The sequence below is a fragment of the Podarcis tiliguerta genome, assembly GCF_965153285.1.
Source record: "Podarcis tiliguerta genome assembly, chromosome: 11".
NCBI classification, from domain to species: domain Eukaryota; kingdom Metazoa; phylum Chordata; class Lepidosauria; order Squamata; family Lacertidae; genus Podarcis; species Podarcis tiliguerta.
In genome coordinates this window covers 14,682,979-14,695,558 of record NC_139544.1, presented here as the reverse complement: position 1 = coordinate 14,695,558, position 12,580 = coordinate 14,682,979, and the positions used below count along the sequence as shown (strand labels likewise).

Below are 12,580 nucleotides of genomic sequence, written 5' to 3'. Positions count from 1 at the left end.
TCTTAAAGGAATGTACTGTACTGAGCTGTTAATATATTCACGGGTGGAAGATATTTATAAACAACAAACATAACACTCCTTCCGCCTCGGCATGGTTTCTTCGGAAAGAAAATGCCAAGTTTACAGAACATATATTTTCTTTATGTCCTATGCAAATACATGTACTCTGTGTGATAAGCAAATCTTTTAAACGCAGCCAGAAGTTCGCTTTTTTCACTAAATTCATGTCTACAGGGAATATTTCTATTCAGATCAACTCGTTTAGTAAACTCCCATATTACTGCCGGTGGTGGAAGGGAGGAAAGATAAATGTACAATGGCTTTTCAATAAGGAAATGCCTGACAAGAGTAAAACTCTTACTTTTTGTTGGAAACCTTTCTGAAGAAACAGAATCTCCTTGCAAATGCCCCCCACATGAGAACACATTGTCTACTTAGAGCTATTTTGGCTTTTCTCTCATCTGCTCACTGTACCTCTCAAAGTACCCTATTATTGCTCAAATGGTTTTCCTTTGAACATTTTCCAGCTCTCTAAATGTCCCAGCTGCTCTCTTTAATGCCCTAGCTATTGTGGGAGTTCATTACAAAGCACTTAGTAGTTTATTTTGTTTCACTGGGCAGTCCAGTTACTTGAAAACTAATATCCCAGTGAATAGCCTTACAGATTAATACATACATTGTTAGAACTGTGGAGGTGGTTGCTAAACAGCTAGAACACACTAAGTAGCATCTTTAAACTGTTGCTTCCAAGTATGTTCTAATAATTCAGGAAGTACTGCCATATGATACAGCATCCCTAATATTAGATTGCTAAACCTCCAGAAAAGTGTTCTCTTATTAGTAGCTCATTTGATCATCTAGACATTACAAAGAGTTCCTTGTTACTTCCCTCAATAGTTTCTCTCAACCAAGAGCGGCCTTGGTAGGCTGCCAATCTGACCAGAGGAAGGGCTGGAGAGCAGAGACTGCTTAAACTATTGGCCATTTTTTGTGTGTGCAGTCCAGCCATGCAAGATGCTCGATACATTTTGTAGAAAGTAGAGGAAAACTAGTAAGCATTTGCATCAGTGTACATAAGTGTTTATAAGTTTTATATCAATATGGTAAAAATAAGGGACAATATAATTCTTCATAGTTATCACGTTAATCTACATTTCATTGCAATAAAGTCTCAAGAGCACATTGGGGGCCTTTTAATATTTCAGCATCTTTATAGAAGATATATTGCAGTATCTCTGTAGAAGAGGCATTTTAAAGATGCTTACAGATCGGATGAAAAGCAGGTGACATCGGAAGTTGCACTCACCAATACAGTCTCCATTTGCATCTTGCTTATACCCCATATTGCATTCGCAGCGGTAACTGGAAATCGTTGGGATGCAGCGTCCATTTAAACAAAGATTTGGATGGTGCTTACAAATATCTATTGTTTGATTGAGTATTGCTAAGGGGAGGAAAAACAGATCCAAGTTCTATTACAACATTAAAGTTAGGTCCAGATGATCAAATGACTTTATTTTCCATAGTATATTTATTTTAACTTGCAATCAAGAGTATTGACAGTGGTAGGGGATACTCACTCTTTCTCTCAACTACTATATATATATATATATATATATATATATATATACATATATTCAGTGGTACCTCGCAAGACGAATGCCTCGCAAGACAAAAAACTCGCAAGACGAAAGAGTTTTTTGTTTTTTGAGTTGCTTCGCAAGACGAATTTCCCTATGGGCTTGCTTCGCAAGACGAAAACGTCTTGCGCCTTTTTCTTAAAACCGTCAATGCATTCCTAAGGGAAACCGTCAATGCATTTCCTATGGGAAACCGTGCTTCGCAAGACGAAAAAATTCACAAGACGAAAAAACTCGCAGAACGAATTAATTTCGTCTTGCAAGGCACCACTGTATACACACACACACACACACACACACACACACACATCAATTATCCACTGCATGGAAAAACAGTCAAATATGGCAACTTACTCAGCCCTGTAATGATGGGGCCATTTCCTGTGGGACCTTGGCCACCAGTCCCTACTCCAGCCCCACCCACACCTGGGGAAAAACCGTTTCCTCCAGGAAGGGGGATGAATCCTGTTCCTCCTGGGCCATAGCCATTTCCATTTCCTCCAGGAAAGAACCCATTTCCTCCTGTACCACCAGGTCTGGAACCCCCTACGACAGGAATGCCATCTATGCACAGCCTGCGATATTCATCTAAGAAAATGAAAAACAACACAGAAGCATTAATATCTCATCTTTTCACAAGGAGGTAGGAACATACACCAGTTCATCTATTTTGGAAAATAAGATAATCACTTAAAAGCATACTACAGTGGTACCTCGGGTTAAGGACTTAATTCATTCCGGAGGTCCGTTCTTAACCTGAAACTGTTCTTAACCTGAAGCACCACTTTAGCTAATGGGGCCTCCTGCTGCTGCCGCGCCGCCGGAGCACGATTTCTGTTCTCATCCTGAAGCAAAGTTCTTAACCTGAGGTAATATTTCTGGGTTAGCAGAGACTGTAACCTGAAGCATATGTAACCTGAGGTACCACTGTATTACTTATTAGAGATTTTGCCACCTCAATTAGCTTTGGGCACAGCTAATTTTTGCAAGAGGTATCATGACAGACTCTATTGTCAACTATTCAGCAGCTCAAAAATAGAGTATATTCTTTCTTCTACCTTGTTTTAAGTTTCCCAAGGCTGACAGAAAGAAAAATATACGTCTTGCACCGATACCAAATTTGCTTCTGGAAAGGGCGTAACTTATCAAGATAAACCATAATTCCTGTACAGTTTTAGATTATACTGTTTGTATTCATGTAAATGTTCACAGCCATCTCCAAATGTGTACTCATGTGAGTAAATATGGAATTGGCCGCCATCACTAACCATTGTCTCCTAGTTCAGTCACATTAATTTGCTAAGCAAGCACTGGAGACAGCTGGGAACAGTCATTTAGAATAATACACAAAACCTCAGCCGACTCCAAGAGAATATATCTATCCAAGTTATTTTATTGTTTGGAATAGGCGGAATATTATTTACATTAAGATTGTTTAGAAAACATTTAGGGATTGTAAAGGGAATAAAGTAAGGATGAGGATATGAGTGATATGGAGCCAGATCACTATGGAATGCAGGTGGTATGTGTTGGGATTAAGGTAAAGGTAAAGGTACCCCTGCCCGTACGGGCCAGTCTTGACAGAATCTAGGGCTGTGCGCCCATCTCACTCAAGAGGCCAAGGGCCAGCGCTGTCCGGAGACACTTCCAGGTCACGTGGCCAGCGTGACAAAGCCGCATCTGGCGAGCCAGCCCAGCACACGGAAACCCCGTTTACCTTCCCGCTAGTAAGCGGTCCCTATTTATCTACTTGCACCCGGGAGTGCTTTCGAACTGCTAGGTTGGCAGGCGCTGGGACCGTACGACAGGAGCGCATCCCGCCGCAGGGATTCGAACCGCCGACCTTTCGATCGGCAAGCCCTAGGCGCTGAGGCTTTTACCCACAGTGCCACCCGCGTCCCGTGTTGGGTTTAGCAAGACCAAAAAAAGTTCAAAGGGAACTCTGATTTGAGGGAGGTAAAAGCAGGTCACAAAGACATTTGGACCAGGAGAGACTTCAGTACAGCAAGGCAGATAATAAATATAAACATAGAAAACTAGCATTTTCTTATGTTAAAAAGGCAGCTCTTTTAAGCGAATGCATTTTCCTGGAGGATTTCGGTTTTATTTCAGACGTTTTCTGCAAATTTGAATGTTTCTCTATTCAAACCTCTTCCTCCCAGGTTATTTGGAGAAATAAAACGAAATACGGGTGCCTTGTATCCTTCCAGTTCAATTTAATATAACAGTTAAATATATGCAGTACAGGGAGTCGTTATTTCTCTATATCGAAATGAGCTATGATTGCTTTAAATAATCACGGCTTTAAAGAAGTATTTTCAATAGTAATAGAAAGAGGCTGTCCCTTAACAGTAACCGATCAGAGAGAAGTGCAAGCTGCAACCTTCATGTACTTTTGAAGCAAAATGCAATTATATTTTCAAAATTGGTGCAATATTATTCCAGTGATCCTAACTAAAACTGGGCATATAAAACCACTCACCAGAACCTCTAACAGGACACATTTCCGGTACAGATCCAAGTGCCCAACAACGTCCAGATTCACAGCAGCATTGCATTTTGGTAAATCTGCCAGGAAGTTCTTGTGCGCAGCGACCATTCACCAGACTGGAGAAACATGTACCTGCTCTTTGATCTGGATATGGATAATGAGAAAAATTACTAACGGACTGTTTATATAAAGTATTTTAAAACATTTTCTTAACCCTAGGAAAGCATTTAAACCAGGCATAGGCAAACTCGGCCCTCCGGGTTTTTTGGGACTACAACTCCCATCATCCCTAGCTAACAGGACGAATGGTCAGGGATGATGGGAGTTGTAGTCCCAAAAACCATCTGGAGGGTCGGGTTTGCCTATGCCCGATTTCAACAATTTGGGTAAACAAATGTAAATATTATCAGTGAAGTAGAACACATTATGCAATGCGGTTTATGGTTGTCACTTCTGTGCAGAGAGCCCATCTACAACTGGCTGCTACAGTTGACAAATGACAACCAAGCAGCCTAAAAGGCCATAAAACTCCTGCATTCATGCTGTAAGGCAGAGATAAATTGGAAGGTAGTATTCCTTGCTGTTAGCAGACCTTGCAGCTTAGGTACCTTTTGGAATAACCACTTATAGTTTCTGGAGTTCAAAGGCTATATTCATGTAGGAAATATTTACAGGATGAATGGAGATGAGAGAGAAAATAACAGACATCTTGTCTCAGCAAGTTGGGAGAAAACAATAAACCAAATTAACTCAACCTCTAAAAGGCGGATTCGACTTAGACAGAGGGGCTACAATTGCAGGCTAGATTGCTAAACAAACAGTGCCCTCTGGTGGTTTAAAGTAACACATGCATTAACTAGAAACTCAAGAGAAATAAATGTATTTGCTTTTCTCCCCAACTAACTACCAGATGTCAGAAGCTTTTAGGCTTTGCCTGTTGACATACAAGCACAGAAATAAATACATCTTCTTGACCACTTTCCCTCATGGGGCGTGAGAGGGTACTTAGGCCAAATGAAATAGCAATCTTTTCTGTTGATGTATTCTAGCTTCATAGGAGTATCTTTCAAATATTGACTTCGTGGTTATAGACACCAATCCAAGACAAACTTTACAACATTAAAGAAGAATCAAATTAATCTTAATAAGAAATCTATCGGAGTTTCCCCTTCAAGTTCATTAGAGGCTGGATTACGTAAATAATATAATTTTAGTTTCCTCATGTCTTGTTTTCCAAACATCACAAATAAAGTTGAAGTACATATAGTTTGGAAATGACACAATCTTAAACCATGGAAGTAAACTATAATCAAACTGTATAAAATTATTGCTGTTATTGTTGTATTTCTTATCCACCCTTCACCAGAAGGTCCCAGAATCTTTTTTGCAAACACACCTCCATTAATTTATTTTAATGGTCAGTGCATGCAAGGATCACAGCTCCTTCCTCTACAAATAGGGAGATTGTGGGATGTGACCAGTGTTGTATGATGGCCGAAGACGAGAAAGTTAAGTTCATAGACTAGAAACCTTAATGAACATGTCCAAGGAACAGTAGGTTGGAGCTGGTCAGCAGTGAGCTTCAAGACCGCCCAAAGGATCCATAAAATAATATAGTTACCAATGCAATGAGAGCCATCTGTCGATGTCACAAAACCACGTGGACAGAGGCAAAAATAACTTCCCACAGTGTTGGAACATTCACCAGCATCACATATTCCTGGAATGAGGCTGCACTCATTAATATCTGGAAACATAAGCAGATGAAGAACACTTTTAAAATCTTTTTTCTTCCTTAGGAGTTCCTGGATGAGACTGATTCCTATATGCAGCAGTTCCTGGATAAGATTGATTAGCTAGATCTACTACAATCTGTGTTCAGTCCTGATTTCGGAACTAAATCAGCCTTGACTGCTCTGACCTTATCATGAGAGATGGGGGAGCGCAACCCTGTTACTTCTGCTTGATCTCTCAGCAGCTTTTGATGCCAACAGACCATGGTAGCCTCTTGGACTCACTTAATGGGATGGGTATCAGAGGCACAGTATTATGGTGCTTCCACTCTAATATTTAGGGTTGCATTCAGAGAGTAGTACTGGCTGAATACTCCTCAGCCCCCTGGCATTTGTGGCACAACTTAGGTTCAGGTACCCCAGGTTCCTAAACATTTATATCCCAGCTCATTTCCTGAATTAACCTGCAGGAACCTTGTTAGTTGCCCCTGCTCCTCACCGACTGTCAAGACTCACCCGATGGCAACAAGAACCCAATTCTTTAGCATCATCAAGCCTTTAGTGTGGAATGCTCTGCCAACAGATGCAACAGGTGCTGTCTCTTTTAATATTTAAATGACCTCTGGAAACTTATCTATGCCATCATACTTATTGCAGGCAATTAAGAAAATATCTACCTATAATAGCTGATCTCTGGTTTTAAATTTGTATGTGCTTTTTGTTACATAAACATATGTTTGTTGTAAACCATTTTTGATGTGTATTATGAATACAAATATTTATACTGTGCTCTAACTACAGCACCTGATGTGTTTAGCATACGGTCTGCGCTAGTAAATATTGGACTTCTTTAAGTTCCCTGTGCCAATGTATCACACCTGCCAGAATTGTATATATAATGTTACCGAGCATGCATAAATGCAATACAGCATGCTCAGTAATGACAACTGGAGTTAAATTTCACTACACAACAGAAAACACTTACAATTTGATTCTAGTTGCCATTACTGAACATGTAGAGGATCATACATGGTGTAATGTGTGTCAGGAAAAAGTACTTTTATATTTAAGTCTGCTTGTTCTAATAAGCATGTACCCCAAGAATGAATTACTCCAAAGTGACCACAAGAGGGTATAAAATGTATCCCTTTATTTCCACCAGGATCAAATGTCTGCTAATATACCCTAGGCTAGAAATGAAAAGAGTACATTCACTTTCACTGCAATTCAGATCTCTACATCAAGGGTTTTTTCCCTATGTTAGAGTCACCAAGCAGATCCCTGTATAAGCGAACGTAGTGAGAAGAAAAGGCGGTTTGTGTAGTAGAATTTGTGAGCTTCTCATGGAAAGTGGGGAGCAGGGGGCGGATTATTTCTGGACCTTAAACAGGGGATTAATTCCCGAGAGCATCTCATACACATAATCTTCCTGACAAGAGTATGTTTCACAGCAGGATCATTCCATGTTGCATTGTGTTGCATTGTGTCATTCCGATGCCAAACACACAGAAAGGGAAGTATATAATATAGTTCATAAGTTATAACCTCATAGGGGTGACTAAACCATTTCAGAACAAATGTTTTGCTTTTGTTCTGAAGTAGGGGAAATTGCTCATCCTTACTTTCATTCTGCATACGGCCCACAGGGCCACAACTCTTAGATTTTCACTCTACAAAGCAAATCATTGCCTACAAGGTGTTATGTGCTACATCACCCATCAGAAAAGTCATGGAAGTCTTTATGAGTCCTGTCCTCAACTAGATTGTGTAAACCAGGCATGGCCAAACTTGGCCCTCCAGCTGTTTCGGGACTATAACTCCCATCATCCCTAGTTAACAGGACCAGTGGTCAGGGATGATGGGAACTGTAGTCCCAAAACAGCTGGAGGGACATATTTGGCTATGCCTGGTGTAAACTAATTCAGTCTTCCCAAGTCTATAAGAGACTATGCCAGGACCATTCCCACTCTAGGTCGTTTCTCCTTCCCTTCCCTTCTCCTCCCCTTCCCTTCCGTCTCTTCTATTGTGTTCCACTGACTCCTCTCTCTGCTTGTCCCATCCCCCCTTTGGTCACAGTCAAGAACCTAAAAGGGGCACAAAGCCTTGTTTACATGCTTTTAAGTAGTTTTTCATATCCTGCAGCATTTCTCCTACGAAAACAGGGACGTCCCATTCCGTAATGATAATTTTACTATTTATACCCCACACATCTTACTGGGTTGCTCCAGCCACTCTGGGCAGCTTCCGCCATATATAAAAACATAATAAAACATTAAACATTTAAACAAACACTTCCCGGTACAGGATTGCCTTCAGACGGCTCAGGGGTCGGATAACTCCATACCCTCCAACATTTCTTCAGGAACATCCTACCATACCTTCCAACATTTCTCCAATGAAAATAGGGAGATCCTAAGGAAAAGTGGGATATTTTGGGATCAAATCAGAAACCAGGATGGCTTCTCTAAGCCAGGGACATCCCTGGAAAATAGGGATACTTGGAGGGTCTGATTTTTCTATTTTTGTTGTTTAATTAAGCTTGACCTCTTCCAATAAATCTCCTCGGATAGATTTACTGTTTTATGGCGCCCGGCACACTCCCTCTGCGCGGGCCTCTGTAGGTCGTAAAATCATCAGCTGAATTGCGCAGCGTTGCGTGTGATAAGGGAAGAATCCCGAGACGTCAGCTTCTGTTTCTTAAAGTTCTTTATTGATCCGAAAAACACATATTTACACAGATCAGAACCCATCTGAATGCAACTGCATTTTCTCTGCTCCTTTCTCCGGAGCTGAGCAGTTCAGACTAACTGCTTTCGGTTCCCACAGAACACAGACTGCATACCAGGCTGTTCACGTCACATCCTGCCTGGTAAGTCCTTCCCCTCAGCTCCGAGGCACAGCAGGTTAACTCTTTACTGCTCTCAACAATTTTTAACTTGACTGGGAAGGTTCAAGGAGGACCCCAGATTTCTTGCTTTAGGTACCTACAGGCTCAAAGGAACCTACAGGTGCATCTAGGGGTTGGCAAAACCAGCCCCTCTCCCCGGAGGGGGGGCACCAAAATCACCTATCAGACTATGCAGCATATGGTATATGGCCTGTGATTGTGTTGCCACCTTCTAGACCTCTTGTGGAGGAGGTACACACAAAGAAGGGCCTCAGATTGTAATTGCAGGGTCTAGGTCAGTTCTTATGGGGATATGCAGTCCCCACTGGTTCTATGGTGTATGCCTCACACTGTACTAAAGTGCACAAAGCATTAGAACAGTACAGTGGTACCTGGGGTTACAGATGCTTCAGGTTACAGACTCCACTAACCCAGAAATAGTGCTTTAGGTTAAGAACTTTGCTTCAGGATGAGAACAGAAATCGTGCTCCTGTGGCGCGGCAGCAGGAGGCCCCATTAGCTAATGTGGTGCTTCAGGTTAAGAACAGTTTCTGGTTAAGAACTGACCTCCGGAACGAATTAAGTACTTAACCCGAGGTACCACTGTACATGCTGTTTCTTTTCTTGCCTTTCTCCGTGTACTTTATTTTCCTTTAAAAAGAGAATGTGTCTTTTTCTGTTCCCTTCTCTTAAAAAGAAAAAAAGAAAAAGAAAAGAAGGTAAAAGGGAGGGGGGCTACCAGCATATAACTGGTGAGAGATGGAGCTTAAAATTTTCATTGCTTTCAAACCACACTGTGAAACTTGACAACACTGCTATGCTCTTATACTAACCATATAGTTGTTCCTATAGTATCTCTAATATGATTCTCACAAAGCAATGCCATTTTACAGTGACCTCTGGTACATGTAGTCAGAGCTCCTTGTAAATCTCTTTATGCAATCTATCACCAGTTAAAAGTTGCCAGCTTTCAGGTTTTGTAACGAACTTGGAGGCTGGCCCAGGTTTAAACTGGGATTCATTTTGTTCAAGCTTAGGCCAAGTTTCCACAAACCTTGAACTGACTTATGTTTTCCATTTTGAAGCTATGCGAAACTCTGTAGGGTTTGTATGTCTCAATCTATAGCCAGATGATTCTGCCTCAGCTGCCTTTTAAGTTGGATAAAAAGAAAAACGAAGAACGTTGTCCTCATAATGTTCTCATAAAAGGAGTCCAAATCTTTGAGCCTTATCTATAGCTATGGAATTCCTCGCTCGAAAGGTGTTCAGAAGTTGTCACTGGTGCAGAATGCAACAGTTGCTTTGTGCTAGGACACTGGCTTTCTATAGCATTCTGAGCCTATTCAAGGTGCTAGTTTTTTGTATTTAAGACACAAATTATGTATATTAAAGTGAATACAAAAAAACAGCTAAATAAATAAACCATGAGGTCAGTGTTAACAGAAAGCTTGATAAAAAAGGTATGTGTTTCATCTGCCATTTGATGATTTGAACAAAAGAAGTTTAGTTCATTGTCATGTTGTGTTGTGTTGTGTTGTGTATGTGACAAAGGGGAACCATGCCAGGGTGAAGGCATCCTCCTTCGCTTGTCCCTGTGCTAATTTCAGTTTGTTGGCTAACTTTTCTAGTTGGGCGGTTTCCCACCCATTTTGGTACCAGTAGCCCATGTTCGCTCCTGATAGGTCCTTCCAGTGTCTAGTTATGATGCATACAAAACAATATGGCTAATCTGACCACACAACCCTGCCCCCAAACACAAACAAACAAGCCACACTGCAACCAACTGAATGCAACCAACCAGGCTACTGACCCCCTAATCTCTTGCAGTGCCAATAAAAATAAATAAATTTACAAATAAAGGACCTACTGGCGTGATGCTGACACAATACCCTACCCAAACGCTATGCAATTGAACAAAAGAATGTTACCCTCCCATCTCTCTCCCTCCCCATCTCTCCCTGCCACAGCTGCATTATGTCTACGACGATAGTGTCTCACACAAAACATAAATGAACTGACTATGAGTAAAAAATGGTGATGTTATATGCACCCTGCTTTTCCGTCTATAAGACACCCACTTGTGTAAGACCCCCCCCCATTTGGGAGACTGAATTTTAAGAAAATGAGGGGAGATGGCCCAAAGCTGTTGAGCCTCTCCCCCCACGCAGCTGTTGGCAGGAATCACTCTCTAGATTGTTTCCCGCGCGCAGCGGAATCGGGTGGATTTGTGCTCCTTCCAGTCATCCGGTTTGCAGTAGCGAAACCTCCCCCGATGCCGTCGCACATGGGAAATGATCCAGGGAGTGCTTCCTGTGCGCAGCGGCATCGGCTGGCAGCGCGGCGCTTCTCCCCTCCCCACCCCCGCCATGCCACTATCCATGTACTGGACGACCCCAGTTTTTTGACGTGATTGTTGAGTCAAAAAACCTCATCCAATACACGGAAAAATACGGTACTCTTCCTTGTTTATTTGTTTGCTCTAACACTAGAAAATCTTCAATAAAAACTAATTTTAAAAAGCAAGTTTAGGAACACGGGAACCTGCCTTATACTTAGGCCGTTTGTTCATCTGGCTCAATGCTGTCTACATTGAATGCCACCAATTCTCCAGAGTTTCAATAAGGATTCTTTACCACCAGTCCTGGAGATTAAATCTTAGACCTTCTACACATAAAAGCTCTACCACTGGGACTGCGTACACAACTCTAATATTTTGTTTCTTGGAGAGTGTGCACAGTTCGTTTACAAACCACACAGCTCTCCTTCAAATGTTGCAGAGTTCTCTTGGAACACATAGTGGATGAGTATTAAGCCCGTCTGCTGCACATGACTTGGCCTTTAGGAGGTGAAGGAATGTTTAGCCATCATCACCATAAAATCGCCCGAGTCCTTTAAAATCAAGGACCAAGCCAGCACTGTTTTAAGCCAGTTCTGTCAAACAGTAAAGACAAACATCCAATTAAACACAAATACCGTCCTACCTCGGGTTGCAGATGCTTCAGGTTGTGTTTTTTCGGGTTGCGGACCGCTGAAACCTAGAAGTACCGGAATGGGCTACTTCCAGGTTTCGGCGGTTGCACATGCGCAGAAGCGCTGAATTGCAACCCACGCGTGCGCAGACGCAGGTTATGAACGCTGCAGGTTGTGAACATGCATCTCGCATGGATCACGTTCGTAACCCGAGCATCCACTGTACCTCTTAACTGGAAGAAGAAAATTGAGGGTGAAAATGTTTTCAGCGTTGTGCAAGTAGAGAGAGAAGAAGTTATATTTTAAGCATTACACCTAGGACAGGACTGGACATGGCCATAAAATGGATAGCAAATTCCCACCTGTGGGACATTTTACTAAAAAGCCAGCCAGCCAGCCAGCCAGCCTGCCAAGCAAAACAACTTCCCTGCTTGTCAGCTAGAGGTCATCTCCTTTACCAAAATGACTTCAATAAACAGGATATAATAATTGGGAACTAACCTTGCCAGAAAAAAGTCTGAATAGTTGCATGTTCCCTTTTCATCATTTGCTGTATTGGAAGCAATTTAAATATATAAAATGTACTTACCATTTGTTGATGAGCTGTTTGTGTGTCTGTTCACACAAATCCATGAACCTGTTAACTTACACACTGGTATAGGAATACTTAATCTGGGAGTGTTTGTGAATCCAAGTGGCCATTGCACTTTTGTTACTAGTAGTATAAAAATCCCAGTACTGTCTTGCTTACTTAGGCGAATAAGCAAGAAGCAACACGTGCCAATATAAATCAATCTAATTTAACAAAATGTGGATAAAGAGTAAATATAGAGGAAAGTAAACTAGTGAAGGGTTGGGT

The 12,580-nt window shown here is 41.6% G+C and overlaps 1 protein-coding gene across 1 annotated transcript in view; it reads right to left on the bottom strand.

The window, feature by feature from the left end:
- The window catches only part of FBN2 (fibrillin 2), a 138,609-nt gene that overhangs the window by 80,658 nt on the left and 45,371 nt on the right, over positions 1-12,580 (bottom strand). Inside the window, exons 8-11 of the mRNA XM_083403565.1 lie at positions 5,753-5,878; positions 4,123-4,275; positions 1,995-2,228; positions 1,307-1,444 (exon numbers count right to left, since the gene is read on the bottom strand). Of these exons, the coding sequence (XP_083259691.1) occupies positions 1,307-1,444; positions 1,995-2,228; positions 4,123-4,275; positions 5,753-5,878 (651 nt within the window). The remainder of the gene's footprint in view (positions 1-1,306; positions 1,445-1,994; positions 2,229-4,122; positions 4,276-5,752; positions 5,879-12,580) is intronic.